The sequence below is a fragment of the Tachysurus fulvidraco genome, chromosome 20 (genome assembly GCF_022655615.1).
Source record: "Tachysurus fulvidraco isolate hzauxx_2018 chromosome 20, HZAU_PFXX_2.0, whole genome shotgun sequence".
Taxonomy (NCBI): domain Eukaryota; kingdom Metazoa; phylum Chordata; class Actinopteri; order Siluriformes; family Bagridae; genus Tachysurus; species Tachysurus fulvidraco.
This window is the reverse complement of record NC_062537.1, coordinates 20,766,994-20,785,171: the sequence shown is the minus strand read 5'-3', so window position 1 is coordinate 20,785,171 and position 18,178 is coordinate 20,766,994. Positions and strand designations below refer to the sequence as shown.

Genomic DNA, 18,178 nt, shown 5'->3' with positions numbered 1-18,178 from the left:
AGAGAGATGGCACATGTGGTCTGTGCAGTAGATCCGTGTAAACACTTCAGAACAAACGTCCAGCGAGATACTCGACAATAATCACTGACATATTTATGTTGTTGTTTTTAAGCGTGACATGAATCTTCACGCCGAGTTTCACTCCACAAATCTCACGTCTTTCATTCTGTCTTAATCCTGCAGTAAGAAACCTGAAGGTTCTCCGAATGTTTCCGAGCGGTCCGACTCAAACTCATGGTCACTCTTCAGCGTGCACGTATGAGGTCCAAATCCTGGTCTCGGTTCTTGTTAACGAGGTTCCGGGCCGAAGCTAACGGGTCACAGGTGTGTGAGACTCGCCTGCAGGTGAGGAAAATCCCGTCTACAGAAAGGCAGGAGGAAACGCCCCCTCTACTGGTGAGGTCAGAGGTCAAGAGCATGCGGGGACGCTCACCCTGACGTTCAGCCAGAGGCGACCTCTGAAGAGCGGACGGAAGTCAGAGAGCGGGAGGTCAGGGTCGAGGGGTCAGGGGTCGATGTGGCGGGGTCGTTAGCGGCTGAGGGGCAGCTGTGGCAAAGACATGGCCTGGTGGGGGAGACTCTGTGTGGTCAACACCGAGAACGGATGACCTGCAAACACAAAAATGATGGATTAATACAAATTAACACACACACACACACACACACACACACACACACACACACACACACACACACATTCTATGTTAGTGATGTTCATGTTAACTGTTCCAGGATGCACAATATGTCACTCACTGTCGATGTAGCCACGCAGAGCCACCATGCGTGCTCTCTCCGGGCTGCCGAAGGGCGAGTAATGAAGCTCGTCAGGCAACGACGGGGGCATGCGGGCCTGTGGATGGGCCTGCGGAGGGCCGCCGTGCTGCGGCGTGTGCTTTTTGTGTCTCGCTCGACAGTTCTGAAACCAAACCTGCAAACACAGGAGAGACGTTCACAGCTGAGCTTCTCATCTCCTACTCCAACACATTCCACGTCTACAGAAACACGTCATGAATCCATGCCGTTACAGGAAACTAATCAACGACAGCGTGGCGCGATGATTACCGCCGTTACTACGTCATATCTCGGGTCGTTTTCCTAGAACAGCACGGCACTGCTAAGGATGAGAAGAGCGAATAGAGCAATAGGGATGGGGTGAAAGAGAGAGAGAGCGAGAGATCAGATGCGAGCGTCGCTCACCTGTATGACTCGTCTGCTCAGTCCCGTCATGTCGGCAAGTTTCTGCAGCGTCTGAGCATCAGGGTTGTTATCCTGAGCAAACTGAGCCTGCATCACCTGCATCACACGGATCGGCACAAAGGGATTCGTTCAGACTCGATCACTGATTAATAAAAGATTCTCCTGTTATGAGTGTCAGAGCATCGAACCTGCAGCTGCTCGGCAGTGAAGGAGGTGCGAGCGCGTTTAGCTGGTTTGGGCTGACTGTCCTGCTCCGATGGCACGGCTCCTTCCAGAGTGAGGCCGCTTCCTGCACAGAGAGAGAGAGAGAGAGAGCGAGAGAGAGAGAGAGCATTGAGCAGTCAGTATCACTCTATATCTCAAGTCATGTCTGAATCCCAGACTCGAACCCACTCACCGCTCTCAGCAGCCCGCTTCAGGTTCTCCACCATGGTGTCGTAGTGAATCCTGCACAGCACCTTTTCCTCCACCAGGCCGAACTCCTCTCCAGTGGAAAGCTGCCGTTTGCAGGAGAAGCAGGCGAAGCAGGCTAGATGGTAAGCGTTCCCCCGAGCGCGCCTCACCCAGTCGCTGGCGTAGATCTGGCGCCCACAGCGGGCACACTTAGTACCAAACCTACTGTGAGAGAGACAAGGCCCGGCTCATCAATACTCTGCTCAGCTGCTTTTCAACAGAATCAACAGAATCCTTGCCCTCGTCTTACAGTACTGATAAAAGGACAAACTGAGTGTATCTTCTCCACCCACCATCTGCTACCAACTGTGGAGGGTGAAGCTTAAATCATGACTTCTCTGAGACACGTGAAGACAGACACCACATCTCCTTCAACCTGCTGAAAGCCTGCACTCTGCCCTCTTACACACACACATCAACTCACACCATTGGCTAGTCTCATTATGACTGACAGATAAAAGTCCCGCCTTCCCGGTAAACATTGGTTTATTTTGCTGATTTCCTCCAAAGATGCTGATGGTACTAAAACACACGTTTAAACTTTTCGCTCCACGATTTGTGATGAATGGATCTAAAATCCAGACAGTTTATTTTTTTTCTCTGAATTATTTTCTCAGTGAAATGTTTAAAGGTCAGTTAGAGAAATGTAGCAGCTGTTCGGTTTGTGTGTGTGTGTGTTTGTGTGTGTGTGAGAGTGTTTGTGTGTGTGTGTGTGTGTGTGTGTGTGTGTGTGTGTGTGTGTGTGTGTGTGTGTGTGTGTGTGTGTGTGTGTGTGCATGTGTGTGTGCATGTGTGTGTGCACGTGTGAGTGCCTGTGTGTGTGTTTGTGTGTGAGTGTTTGTGTGTGTGTGTGTGTGTGTGTGTGTGTGTGTGTGTGTGTGTGTGTGTGTGTGTGTGAGAGTGCTTGTGTGAGTGCGTGTGTGTGTGTGTGTGTGTGTGTGTGTGTGTGTGAGTGCATGTGTGTGTGTGTGAGAGTGCATGTGTGAGTGCATGTGTGTGAGAGTGCATGTGTGAGTGCATGTGTGTGTGTGTGTGAGAGTGCATGTGTGTGTGTGTGTGTGTGTGTGAGAGTGCATGTGTGAGTGCATGTGTGTGTGTGTGTGTGTGTGTGTGTGTGTGAGTGTATGTGTGTGTGTGTGTGAGTGCATGTGTGAGTGCGGTGTGTGATGTGTGAGTGAGTGTGTTGTGGGGTGTGTGTTGGTGTGTGAGTGCATTGTGTGTGTGAGAGTGCTGTGTGAGTGCGGGGTGTGGTGTGTGAGAGTGCATGTGTGTGTGTGTGTGTGAGAGTGCATGTGTGTGTGTGTGTGTGTGAGAGTGCATGTGTGAGTGCGTGTGTGTGTGTGTGTGTGTGTGAGAGTGCATGTGTGTGTGTGTGTGTGTGAGAGTGCATGTGTGAGTGCATGTGTGTGTGTGTGTGTGTGTGTGTGTGTGTGTGTGTGTGTGTGTGAGTGTATGTGTGTGTGTGTGTGAGTGCATGTGTGAGTGCGTGTGTGTGTGTGTGTGTGTGTGAGTGCGTGTGTGTGTGAGTGCGTGTGTGTGTGTGTGTGTGTGTGAGTGCATGTGTGTGTGTGTGTGAGAGAGATCTCAGCACTCATTAAATTCTACACACCACATGTAGGTGCCTCTAGGTGTGTTATTCCTAACTGTTAGTGAAGCAACTAGGATTTGTTTAAAGTCCAATTTCCCAACAACATTCTCCTATAAATCGTTAAAGTCAGACTGTAGTTTTAGTTATTATTTATGTATTTTTATTAAACAGACGGATTTGATTACATAATGTATGTGATATATATTTACATAAAAACCCACTTCCTGTTCCCAGGTTGGTAAAGACAGTATATTAATAGCATATATATCGATATTCAGCACAGAAGCCATTCAGAAGTCGTGTTATCAGCTGACGGAACCGGACGGAACCGGACGGAACCCGTAACAGCACAGTGACCATGTGAGGGTTCTGGGGTTCTGTGTGGAGAAGGTCAGTGTGGCTTGGCGCAGCGGCTGAGACTAATGCTGTGCAGATGGCTGCGGCTTGCATGGGAGCCCAAAAGCCTAGACCCCCTCACACACACACACACACACACACACACACACACACACACACACGGACCCATCCAACACCACCACCACACCTCTGGCACACGGAGCGCTTGTGTAAATAACGTGTCGTACACCACCTCCTCCAACCACAGAGAAATGTGGGATATCAAAATGACTGATTTGGCTGCGGTTCCCCTTTCCCTTCGTCCCAAGAATGATGACACCAGGCTTGCATGCTGGATCGCGGGGCCCAGGTTTGGGGGAGGGGCGGGGCGTATTCTTGGTTTCCGGGTGTAAGGTTGGGGTGGGTTTTTTTTGTCCACCGAAATGACATCATTCCAGTCCAGAGAGGTTCTCAGATAGCTTAAAAATCGCTCGACTTGACCCTTTCTGATGAAACCCGATTATTGATCCGCAGCTTCCCCAAAACAACATAAACACTTATTCATAGTAATTAATTCATTAATGATTTTCTGTTTAACACGGATTTATTTATTTATTATATATATATTTAAAAAAAACATGTTCCATAAAATTTTTCTATTTACGCTTCCACAGATGTTTAAACGTAACGTGTAAATTTGTGTTTCAGACCGAAGGCCAACACACAATACGTCTTCTGTTTAAGTGGCTGAAGTCGTTACAGCACTGTTGCTAGGCGACTAGAAAACACAGGCGCTGAGTATAAGCTAGTTAATCACTGATTTGGATTCTAGCTCGTAGACATTAAGTCTAAGGACAATGTGAAGTGGAAACAAGACAAAACCATTGACATTTCCTGTATAAAGCCTCAGGACCGCTGTAATTACACCGTTATTACACGTAGCATCCGGCGCTAACGCTACCGATGTGACGAGAAATCTCAGTAATGCCTCACAACTCGTCCACGCGGAAAAGCTCCACGTCTGAAGGTGTAATAAATTAACGTGGGAAAAATAGAGTGCAACAAACAAACAAACAAACAAACAAACAATCAATAAATAAACAAACAAAGTGTCAATAAATGCAAATCTTTTTCAGCAAAATTATTCCACGAACACCACGAACGCTGGGATGTACCACTATTGTCTTCACCAACACCATCATTACCACCACCACCACTATCATCATCTCCAACACCAACACCACCACTATCACCATCTCCACTAACACCACCACCACTATCACCATCTCCACTAACACCAACACCACCACTATCACCATCTCCACTAACACCACCACCACTATCACCATCTCCACTAACACCACCACCACCACTAACACTATCTCCACTAACACCACCACCACCACTAACACCACCACAACCACCACCACTATCACCATCTCCACTAACACCACCACAACCACTAACACCACCACCACCACTAACACCATCTCCACTAACACCACCACTAACACCACCACCACTAACACCACCACAACCACCACCACTATCACCATCTCTACTAACACCACCACCACTAACACCACCACAACCACTAACACCACCACCACTAACACCACCACAACCACTAACACCAACACCACCACCACTATCACCATCTCCACTAACACCACCACCACCACTAACACCAGGCGACCACGCACGAGCCACCAGCCGCCGCGAGGACTAACACAGCACGACCACCACGTAACAACCACCAATCCACGAACACCACAAACCACACCAACACCACCACCACTATCACCATCTCCACTAACACCACCACCACCACTAACACCACTACCACCACTAACACCACCACCACTAACACCACCACAACCACTAACACCAACACCACCACCACTATCACCATCTCCACTAACACCACCACCACCACTAACACCACCACCACCACTAACACCACCACTAACACCACCACAACCACTAACACCACCACTAACACCACCACTAACACCACCACTAACACCAACACCACCACTAACACTAACACTAACACCACCACTAACAGCACCACCTCCACTAACACCACCACTAACACCACCACCACCACTAACACCACCACAACCACTAACACCGACACCATCACCACTATCACAATCTCCACTACCACCACCACTAACACCATCTCCACCAGCACTGCAGCCCTCATCATTAAGGAAGCCCTCATCAACATAAAGAAGGAAGGTTCCTTTAACAGAGGAACTCTAGAAGACTGTTCACAAAGGAATAAGAATAATAATTCTCCCTGTAATATTCCATACACAGAGGAATGGGAATTCCAGAATCTAGAATTCTAATATTCTGAATTAGAATCCTGAATATTCCCGAAAAAAACAGTAGCTTCGAGGTTTGATGTAAAATTCGTCTTTCGACTCCTTTGTTTCAAAATGAAAAGCAAACATCTGAAACATGGCGCAGGTTCGAAGCCCTTCGGTGGCATTTTGTGTATTTGTTCTGACAGAAATGAACCACACAAACAAAGCATCAGCATGATGCAGCATTTCAGAGTACACCACCACCACCACTTTCATCAACTCCACCACCAATAACAACAGCTGCAACACCACCAACACCACCACTAACTCCAGCACTACCATTACCACTATCAACATGTACACCAACCCAGTTCAGGCTGCCATCACCTCCACTATCAAAATATCTACCAGCACCACCACCATCACCACTATCATCATCTCCACCAACACCACCACCACCACCATCAAAATATCTACCAGCACCACCACCATCACCACTATCATCATCTCCACCAACACTATCACCACCACTATCTAAATATCTACCAGCACCACCACCATCACCACTATCAACATCTCCACCAACACCACCACCACCATCAAAATATCTACCAGCACCACCACCACCACCACTATTGTCTTCACCAACACCATCACCACCAACACGACCATCAAAATATCTTCCAGCACCACCACCATCACCACTATTGTCTTCTCCAACACCATCACCTCCAACACCACCATCAAAATATCTTCCAGCACCACCACCATCACCACTATTGTCTTCACCAACACCATCATCACCACCACCACCACCACCAACAACAAAATATCTTCCAGCACCACCACCATCACCACTATTGTCTTCTCCAACACCATCATCGCCACCACCACCACCACCACCACTATCACCATTACCTCTATCCCCACCAGCATCTCCACCAGCACTGCAGCCCTCATCATTATCAGCCCCACCACCACATCACACAAGTGCAGGAAGAGAATCCCTGTTGTTTTGATGATGAAGTGTGAAAGCGGTGGTTTTGTGCAGCAGGTATAATTGCTCTTCCTGTGGTTTTCTTCTGGATCTGCATGTGTTCTTCTTCAGAGGAATAACTCTCAACAGGAAGCTTTTAAAAGTTTAAGGCCTTTCTGACTGCATCTGAGCTCTAAACTAATTCATATCCCAGGATAAACTAACAGAAACCCAGAGGAGCTACACGGCTGCAGGATTACTCCTCATGTGCTGTTCTCTCATTTCCAGAAACAGAAGTGTTTACTTTAAGGGGGACCAGAACGCACCAGGGACGTGGAGCCACCTGCAATTTCCTTAACACATTTTATTTATTTTACATAAAGAAAAAAAATCTCCACATTTACTGCGGCATCAGGTGCTCGGAACGTCATCGCTTCGTTAGTTGTGCAGAAAAGGACAAAAAGTCTCTAAGATGGAAAATATTATCTGATAGAATCCAACCCCTTTTTTTCCTGCTTTCTACAAAAAATCTGTGAAAATCTTGGACCGCAAATAAAGGGACGCTGAAACCTGAGACTCGTGAAGGAGAGACGTGAAGATCCGATCCGAGTTTCTCCTCCACGAGTCCCAGCGCCTCTCGGCTCCTGACATCCTTCTCCCCATCTGATTAGCAGCCGTCTCCGTCTTCCTGTGTGGCCCTCCGCTCACGCTCCTCGGACTGTTTAGTTGTTTTTTTTTCTCCTTAGGTACAACCTCCGCTGCTGCTGAGACTAAACCCACTCTGATTTCCTGCAATTACACCCGATTAGCACAGCCGTCAGTCCGGCACAGACGAGAGACCGACGCGTCCACGTCTGCGTCTCCAACCAGACACTTACGTTCGGCTCAGAGGAATAAAAACACATAGCTGCGCTGAACAGAAAATCCGATTATAGGTTCTGTTTCTCCAAACCTGCAATGTGGAACGTCAGCAAGCTGTAGCGTAGCTGCTAATTTACCTCCAGGGATCAATAAGCAGTGGGGCAAATCAATGTGGTTATTATGGACAATATTCTGTCTACTGCATCCTGCTCTAACTCAGAGTCGATTCAGGATTGTTTGTCTGTCCATCTGTCTGACTTTCTGTCTTATTAACCGATCATGACAGAGAGGTTCCTCAGTTCCAGCTGTGAACTGACATTTAGAAAACTCCTCACATGTAGCAAGGAATTCTACAGAACTCAAATACAGACGGACATCAATTCTAGAACATAAACAATACAGTTAGCTAGAATTTTACATAAAAGGAACCCACTAATCTTAAGAGGAAAGTTAGATAGTATAACTGAGTAGAAGGATTCAAGCACCAGGATTTTTTTATTTTTAAATTGTAGTATCTAGAACCCAACGCATGGAATAGAAACTCATGAATTACAAGTACAAAGGAATTTCAGAGACGCATGAATGAAGAACAGAACATTTTCTATTCAAATTCATTTTCTATTCAAATTCATTTTCTATTCAAAGGAAGGTTACACACGAAGGAAGATTAGATCTAGACTCGCTTGTACAAAGGAGTTCTAGAACCATGAGAATCAAAGGAACGGTAAAGGAACTCTAGAACCACACAAGCAAAAGAAATAGAAACCACAGAACAATGTGTACACAGGATTTCTAGAACCCCAGGCACAAAGGGAAGGGCATTCTAGTATCATATGGACAAAGGAAATTTAGAAATTGTCGAATTGCTTGTAAAAAGTAAGAAACTCCAGCTCCAACTCTAGAACCTCACACACAAAGGAACAGACTTTAGACTAATAGCTTTGGCTTCACATTAAAAAAAAATCCCTCCATCTAATGAGCTTAGTGTAAAAAAAAAAAAAACCATTCTTCAAAAATATCAAAAATGCTTTGGAAACGTTTAGGGCAGCCATTCTGGAGCAGCACAGGTGAGATCACTCAGGTTGCTCTTTATAAACCTAAACACCACCGTTTTTAAAGAGAGTTTGCACCAAAAATCAGAGACGCTCGAGCACAACAAGTGGAAAGGTTTAACCACGACCCAGACCTTGAGCTCCAATACATCTAGAGACACTCTCAGAAAAAAGGTGTTAAACTGCACCTTCCTTAATACCTTCACATCAGCTTCACGGTGTGTACATGTACAGCTTCACTAGCTTACAGGCCTCAGGTGAAAGATCTGTATTAAAGGTATAAAAGCCACACAGACTGAACAGAATTAGCGGCTTATTTTTGTCCTGAAAGTGAATTATTGTAGAAGTGAATGAAAGCATTTTGCCGTATCTGTGTTCACGTCATACACTCGGGGTTCAAATCGCGAAGTATTTTTTTTGACAGCGTCTTGGATCGATGCCACTTTATCTCCTAATCACAAGACAGACTGGAGAAGAGACAGAACCGTTTCGGCGCTGCTGTAGAAACCGCACAAAAAGTCGAGGTTCGATCCTCACAGCGAGCTTCACTCACTTACGCCTGACCGCTTGACAACTTGAAACTATTACAGACGGCTTTTTCCTTGTCTGCACGAATATCTAACACAGTCAATCACTGCTTGGCCTCCGGTAATGTTCCCATGATGCCTCGATATACAAGGGCCTCCACAGAAATAAAGAAAAAAGCAAACTCCATGCGTAAAGGACTGAGAGAGGAGCTGACGTGGGAACCGACCGCTTTTTAGTCTCTTTTTAATTGCAGTAATGAGGAAAAAATGAGCATGTCCCAGTGGTTGCTTTAATTTTAGTTTACGCGAAAGAAAACGCCTTTAGGAAACGACGGAGATAAAAAAATAGATTAGGATAAAAGATTAATGTGTACATTTTTATATCACGATACAGATTTATCAGGAACTCACTGAGCAGAGGTTCAAATAAGAGCAAATATTTCAATCCAGGGTGATTTGTCACTGTAGACCGACATGCTGTTATCTCTGCATGCTGATTTTAATCTGATCTATCTCCTGATTACAAACACACACACACACACACACACACACACACACACACACACACACACACACACACACACGACACAGATCTGAAAAAACCTTATGAAAACTTGCACTCTGCACTCAGCACTTCTGCCTTTCTCCAACAAAACTGCTGCACAGATGTGTGTGTGTGTGTGTGTGTGTGTGTGTGTGTGTGTGTGTGTGTGTGTGTGTGTGTGTGTGTGTGTGTGTGTGTGTGTGTGTGTGAGCGCGCGCATGCACGCACCCAGCCCCAACACGGCGCATGAAGAGCCAGCAGCATTCACAGCCTATCATGTGAAGCATCACTTCAGATTATTGGCCCTAACACAGAAAACAAATGTTCTCCTAAAAACACAGTATCAGCTTTAAAGGGGCCAGTCACTTCACACGGCCTGCGAACGAGCTGGGAAGGCAGGCCAACATCCTGCATGCTCTGCAATCACTGCATCTCTCACACCCCTCACATCCTGAAGACAATTTCACAGCAGCTCGTATCTTTTCTCTCCGCACTCTGAAGCCTGCGAGAGCAAAAAAAAAACTAGCTGTTTAAAAGCTGCAGCGCTGCTGGGCGTCTCTGTGCCACGTGTCGGATCTCTACGTCTGTAATAACACGTCTTTATCTAATATGCCTCGTATGTCGGGTGGAACACGAGGGATTACTAAAGTGTGCTTTACTTTGTTATTGTACTTCAGAAGAAATCAGGAAAAATAAGGACTTGCATTACATTTCTGAAAGCTAGCATAGTCAGATAATTACACCTTTAATACGTTGTTAGAGAACTTTAAAGGTACAACACTTTCAGCTACGTGATCCAGGTATAAGACAGGAACAACAGGAGCTACAGTACAGTGACAAGGTAGTGTTTAGTTCTGAAATCACGACATACTGTAGAAACTGTAGGAGCTACACAGGAAGCACTGAAATAATCCACTTTTCCATAAAGAAACTGTGTCTCATGAAGATAAACAAACAGAAACAGATAGAAACGATCTTTTTTTTTTACATCACACACATCCTGATTGTCCCTTAACATCTTAATGATTTAATTGATGTTCAATCTACAAAGATCTGTGAAATGATTTTCTGAGTGTTTCTCAAAGTGCATTGTGAGGTTTGTGGGTTTTATTTTGTTACGCTGGTGGAAGTCAAATCTTAAGCCACTTATCTGAGTTCATTTTGTTCTAACTTATTTATTTTTAAGATTGTTCAATTATTAGTTTGTTTGCGTAATCAATAGAGTTGAAGTGTCCTGTAAACTTTAGAACATGGACCTGATGGATGAGTGAGAAGATTGTTCATCATTACAAAGCTCTCCAGCTCTAATAAACATCCAAAAAATGTTATTCTACTTGTTTGGAGCCTTATGTTTGTGTTGAGGTTATAAAATAAATCTGTACTCTTGCTCAAAGATTTAGAACTCATGCTTTAGAGTGTGATGAGATTTTATTTCCAGCCAGGCTTTAGGATGAAGTGGAAAAAAACTTACCCTACCTGAAATAATCCATTTTGCAGAAGATCTCCTTGTTCTTGATGTAGCAGCTGCTGTGTTGGCGGAGTGAAGTCCTGCACACTGAGCACTCCAGGCAGCGCACGTGCCACATTAGGTTATTCACCTGCCAATAATAATAATAATAATAATAATAATAATAATAATAATAATAATAATAATAATAATAATAATAATAATAATAATAATAATAATAATAATAATAATAATAATAATAGCTCACGCGGGTTTTAATACATGATTATTTCTCATGCGTGATCGGTTTACCAAGCGTTTGTACCGAATTTTAAGCTCGTGCGCGTCCGTGGCGTTTAAGCAAATTAGTAAAAAGAAAAAAACGACGCTTCTGCACAATAATCCGGTTTGTTGAACTGATATTTTATTTTCACTCTTGCTCATGTCGCTGTCTTTCAATATATTTTATTCTGGAGCGATTTACATTTAGTGTCTAATATGTCACAAATATTGCATTATTTATTTCTCACGCGTTATTAATATCATGCTGCTGAAACGCTTTTATTTCCCATAAAGGATTAACAATGTCATCTTATCTCATCTTATCTCATTTTATCTCATTTGAATAGCAGAAACTTCACGCGCACTAACAGTCTTTCTGTCGTTTTCCGTTCTCTAGTTTTGATCTAAAACAAATGAATCAAATTTAACACAAATTCCGTGTCGAACGGTACTTAATATTTTATGTGAATAATATTAAAATGACGTAAACATTAAAGCAAGTATTTAGTAACGCATACAAACACAGAATAGCGTCATATAAACCTAATCATATGGCATATAAACATAACAGGCGTCCTGGTCCCCATGCTTACCCACTACTATATAGTATCCTTTATATTCTATTTACATTCCGTAATTCATTTACTTAATTTATTTAGTTTCGTTGCATTTTTAAGTTTTTTTCGACTTTGTTGAGAAAAGTAATCAAATTATACAGGAATGTGCCACGTCAAACTGCAATAATAATAATAATAATAATAATAATAATAATAATAATAATAATAATAATAATAATAATAATGAAAGTGAAACAATCCTGACGTTAAATAAAAAGGAACCCTATCGAAAACCGTGCATACACGTGCATGAAAATAACGACGTTGCATGATTTCTCCGTTAACAAGTTTATGAGAACAAATGATTTCTTAAACAAAAACAGAAGTTGCTGCTGCTTCTTGCTTTGCAGTGTCACTTCCTCGGATTAGTGCTTTATGATCACAACACAGAACACACCACATGCATGCTGAACTTTTCTCTCTTTTTTTACTCTCTAAAACAACAGCAGCAGCAGCAACAACAACAACAACAACAACAACAATAATAATAATAATAATAATAATAATAATAATAATAATAATAATAATAATAATAATAATAATAAAATACATTCTTTCTGTGTGACCTGCAACACCACGGCCGGCTCGTTGTTTAGCTTTCCTTCCTTTAATTTACTTTTACATAAGATTAGATTAGCATAATTAAGAAGTATACAATCATAAACACTCATATATAACACTCCACATTATTCTGCTCTACAAAACAAAATCCAAACGCTTTTAGATCCAAGCTAGAGAACTTGCCTCAGGTGCAACTGTTCATTTAATGTGTTCTGTCTCTGATGATTCATAATCATACCACACCATATGCATGCTTTAATTTTTTTTTTCATGTTCTATGTTTGAAATGTATTAGATTGCTACACTTATAATCGTATATGCACATACGTATAATCACCATATATGCACGCGCATCTGTTCTCTACGTCAGTGTGCTACATTCCTTCACTAAGCACGTAATATTTTGCTACATATACTGTAAACATTTAGAGAAAATAAAGTTGTACACGCTGTACGACGTGCATCTACGGTTACTATACTGAGACCCATCTTTTTTGTCTAATTATATCATTACTGCATAATAATCACGACATTAGCAGAAATTTATCAAAAATGTCACGTGCATCTAGACTGAGGTGTTAAATTACATGTGTAATTGATTCATGGCGCATTAAAATCAGCGTCATCATACACGAATGCATGTTAATCTCATTTTCTTTTTCTTCCTCTCTCTTTTACACATTTGTTTCTTTTTTGGTCTCATTTTGTTTTCTTTCTTTGGTCAGATTAACGCCGCATGATCATCATCATTTTCGTAACACTTCAAGCGCACGCGCATCTGTATTCCTATGACTTCTCCTCTTTAAGAAAGAAAAAAAAAACAAAGATTTTAGACCCCAACCCAAAGTGCATGTGCAGAATGCGTTGCTTGTCTGATGCGTGATCGTACCACATCGCGTGCACAACATGACGGTGGTTATATTTATTCCCATAATATGCAACTCTGCTCACGTGCATCTGCACGATTAATCCTCTCATCACAATGCTACAAATGCGCGCAACCTGAACATCCCGAGTCTTGCAGAGTTAAAACGCACAAAAAGGAGATCCAGTGTCTTGTACACACGCCATTACTGTCGTACCTTGAGCAGGTACCGGTCGAGGATCTCGAGGCCGCAGCTCGCGCACACGTTCTTGCCGGTGGAGGGAACGGACGAGGCGGAGGCGCTGGATGTGGGCGAGCAGATGGACGGTGTGGACGGAGGACTGGGAGAGCAGCGCGGTTCCTCTTTCTCCATCACCGACCTCTGAGACTCGCCGTCGGAGTGGGACTGCAAAGGACCGGGGTTACAAAAGGACAACAACAAATATTCATCTGAAAACTTTTATTTCAAGAGAAAAACAGGCAACATTTAAAACAACATTCCTGCCTAAAAGCAACAAGCCTTCAAATATTTACCTTCAGTATTTCAGGGATTTCAGTATTTTTTTTCTTTACAGATATTCACCTTTCATTATTTAAAGTTTAATTAAATTCATAAAACTAATGATGTGGTATTTTTATTCTCTAAATATTACTCTGTGTTTAGATATAAATAACTAGCCGCGTTTATGTTATATCACACACAGAGATCTGTAAGAGCTATAATGCGCAATAACAATGCGTGTGTGTGTGTGTGTGTGTGTGTGTGTGTGTGTGTGTGTGTGTGTGTGTGTGTGTGTGTGTGTGTGTGTGTGTGTGTGTGTGTGTGTGTGAGAGAGAGAGAGAGAGAGAGAGACGCTGTCATTCACACACCACTATCACTAACATGTAATAACGTGTAATAACACCGCACACACTGTAAAGGTCATTAAACACTAACTGGCGGAATTTTCTGTGTGAATTTTACTGTTTGGTTTAGAAAAAGTACAAATAAAAAGTTCACCGGTTAATTCACCGCGTTTACTGTGTAGGTGTTTGATGTCGTGTATAAAGAATTTCATACAGAAACACGTGCGTGTTTACAGTCTACAGAGAGAGAGAGAGAGAGAGAGAGAGAGAGAGAGAGAGAGAGAGAGAGAGAGAGAGAGAGAGAGAGACGCTTGAGTCTTTACAAACCAAACAAATTAAATTAAATTACATTAAATATGACTCTTAATAATATTAATATTTGTTAATAAAGTAGATCAATACTCTGTGATTAGCGAGTTATTTAGTCTGTTGTGTTTCTGTCTTCCTGCTCTGTCTCTGAGTGAATATTGTGTTATCTTTTTAACCAACACTCGAATGTAAAAGATTTATAAACTTTGTGATCACCTCGGTTAAATCAGACCAAAAATTATATACAAATAAATACATTTAACACACTGCTGATGGCATGCGACAAGATCAAAATAGGACTGTGTGTGTGTGTGTGTGTGTGTGTGTGTGTGTGTGTGTGTGTGTGTGTGTGTGTGTGTGTGTGTGTGTGTGTGTGAAAGGAAAAGTACAGAACATGCACAAATAGTCAATTTATAAATAAATATAAATAAATGAAGCTAAGATGACGAACAACATACAAACCAAAACGCGCTCAAAATGGAAGTGGAGTGCAGCAGAGCTTTAGCGACATTTGTGGATTTGTGCATTTTTATTTTTAGCGGCTAACTCGTTTTGTTTCAGCTGTGCTGCAAACTATTATTTACATATACGCACACACATGTATATATATGTATATAATATAATATATCTACGTGTGTGTACATAAGTGGATAACCATAGTATATAATTTAATATTTATAAAAAGCCGTTATTAGATCTGTTAGTTTATAAATTAAGCAGGACCAGATTTTTAAAAAAAAAAAAATATTTATATATAACTAAAAAGTACAAAATAATTCATGTCCATTGATGGTTCAACATCAGAGAGTTAAACAGCAACAGTGCAGTTTGTGATTTTTACTGAAATTAAAATTTGATTGATAAAAATAATTACATTTAATATTAAATTTAATAACACACGAATCTGTAAACTATTTTTTCTATAAGTATTTAAATCTGAAAGGATCATTTTTTTAAGCAAATTTAGAATTTTTGACAGCATTAAAAGCGACTCTGTGTGTTAAATGTTCACTGGGGTTTCATTTAAAACCGCTATGAGATTTAAAGTAGCTTCTAAACTTGAGCTGTAATCCGCTACGATTCCGGTATCTCACATTGGTAGCGTATACAAATAGTGTTAAAAACAAAAATCTGCATGTTGTGTTTCACTAAAACTTCTAGCAGAACCGAATTAGTTTCCTACAAGAAAAAACAAATGTGTGTGAATTCGATAAGAAGCCGCTTACCATGTCGGCGTGTCGGCGTGTCGGTGTCGGGTGTCCACGCGACGTGACGCTCCCGGTATACCGCGTGCGTGCGCGCGCGTGTATCTATGTGCGTGTGTGTGTGTGTGTGTGTGTGTGTGTGTGTGTGTGTGTGTGTGTGTGTGTGTGTGTGAAGGGATCACCTACAAAGACACAATTCAACGGCGAAGCGACGTCAACGTGCGGCATCACAAACATCCAACTCACCATACGGCCTCTCTCTCTCTCTCTCTCTCTCTCTCTCTCTCTCTCTCTCTCTCTCTCTCTCTATCTCTCAAACACACACACACACACACACACACACACACACACACACACACACACACACACACACACACACACACACACACACACACACACACACACTTTACGCCCTATATATGCGCTCAAAACAATAAAAACACCGACTTAAAACCGTTACTAAAAATCCGCCTCTCTCTCTCTCTCTCTCTCTCTCTCTCTCTCTCTCTCTCTCTCTCTCTCTCTCTCTCTCTCTCTCTCTCTCTCTCTCTCTCTAAGCTAGATTTAGTAGGGATATTGTTTTTACCCTCCTCCAGGCAACACTTAGACACACTTAGATAAAGCGAGAGAAAAGAAAAAACAATAATAACAAACTACCTGCAATTACAAATGGCTTGAAATGCTGAGGGTCCAGGAGTGTCAATTTCATCTGTCAGTCAGAGAGGAAGAAGAAAAAAACAAGAGCCACGAAGCCACAAAGAATTGCAAATTTGATTTTTTAATTGCCGTAATTAGAATCTAATCTCTCTCTCTCTCTCTCTCTCTCTCTCTCTCTCTCTCTCTCTCTCTCTCTCTCTCTCTCACACACACACACACACACACACGTTTGACTTAGGACTCTTCTTCGTGATGACAAACGCATGATTTGCGCAAGGGCTTGATTTTCTTTCTCATTTAACTTTTATTCGGTTCAAATTTTTATTGTTGTTGTTGTTTTTAAATCTCAGCCGTGAAGACAGGAGTCAGTGTGCAGGACTAAACCCCGAGCGTGACGCCGAAAGCACACAAAAAGCTTTCGCTTCTGCATTTACTGCTTTCGCACCTCTTGCACTCCACGACATTATTTGAGTTTTGTTCTTTCAGACCTACGAGCCGAGGCTACGTACCTGTTTTGCGTGAATTCCTTCGGATAAAAATCGATTTCCCTCTGACAGAGGGGCCAAAATCTCATTTTTCCAATACATGAAAGAAATAAGTGAAAAATAAGACGTGTGCGCACTTTCGGACGTCCTTCAGACTTTGTGGAGCTCCTGTCCCATAAGATCCTCGTCTCCAAATCAGACGGCAGATTGTTTTGTTTCAGAAACTTGTGTAAAGACGTCCGTGTTTGCGCGCAGTTCGCTTTCTGCACCGCGTTATTTAGTGCTGTTACTGAAATTCCTCCTTCACCCCGCTTCCAAACCCCAACCTCCCCCCACCCCCCAACCCACCTCTTTTTTTTTTGGATGGACAGACTTGCTGAATGCAGGAAGTGGATGGAAATTGAGGGGCTGGCTGGCAGGTTTTAATTCTCTACCGGTCAGAGCCGCCTATAAACACACACTTTATACATACGAGATTATACAGACTTTATACTAACGCAATAAACATCCTAAAGGCATAACGGGTTGCCATAGTTACCTACCTTTCTTTTAATGACTTTTAGCTTAATATTTTATATATTTATTTTACAAATTTTATATTAATACAAATTATACTGATAAAAATGTAATACAATATTATAACTGGTCTAAGAGATAAGTCTTTTTAACAGGGTAGTAAGAGTTTTGTCATCTTCTTTACACTCATTTTTCTGCTGCAGTATAATAATAATCCACACACGACTGCATGGAGTTCTGAATAATAATACGTTTTTATCGGATAAACCGAATTATTTGTAAATTCGGGAAAAACAACAAGAGAAACAGAAATGAAACACTAAAACATTTAATTAGAGGGCAAACAAAACACAAAGAAATCAAACTGTAATGAAATTAAATCTCTTGCATTTATCTCCACCTGATATTCAGAGAGTGATCCATAATATGACTAAAATAAAATAAATATAAATAAAAATCAACTAAACTAAAAAAAAGGAAAACGATTGTTAGAGATTATTTTGCATATTGAAATACCAAGATTTTATTTTACATTAAAA

At 42.1% G+C, this 18,178-nt stretch overlaps 1 protein-coding gene across 3 annotated transcripts in view; it reads right to left on the bottom strand.

Annotated features, from left to right (window-relative positions):
- Nucleotides 1–17,438, bottom strand: part of lhx6a (LIM homeobox 6a) — a 17,441-nt gene extending 3 nt beyond the window's left edge. The window contains exons 1-8 of one of the 3 annotated variants that reach the window (XM_027143386.2): nucleotides 17,148–17,438; nucleotides 13,839–14,027; nucleotides 11,326–11,447; nucleotides 1,595–1,815; nucleotides 1,386–1,486; nucleotides 1,198–1,293; nucleotides 754–928; nucleotides 1–609 (exon numbers count right to left, since the gene is read on the bottom strand). The exon at nucleotides 1–609 is cut by the window's left edge and continues 3 nt beyond it. In XM_027143386.2, the coding sequence (XP_026999187.1) occupies nucleotides 530–609; nucleotides 754–928; nucleotides 1,198–1,293; nucleotides 1,386–1,486; nucleotides 1,595–1,815; nucleotides 11,326–11,447; nucleotides 13,839–14,027; nucleotides 17,148–17,225 (1,062 nt within the window). In that variant the 5' untranslated portion in view covers nucleotides 17,226–17,438 and the 3' untranslated portion in view covers nucleotides 1–529. Of the gene's footprint in view, nucleotides 610–753; nucleotides 929–1,197; nucleotides 1,294–1,385; nucleotides 1,487–1,594; nucleotides 1,816–11,325; nucleotides 11,448–13,838; nucleotides 14,028–16,002; nucleotides 16,282–17,147 lie in introns of those variants that run through there. The other 2 variants (XM_027143391.2, XM_027143401.2) reach the window with 2 other exon arrangements.
- Nucleotides 17,439–18,178: the final 740 nt, after the last annotated feature.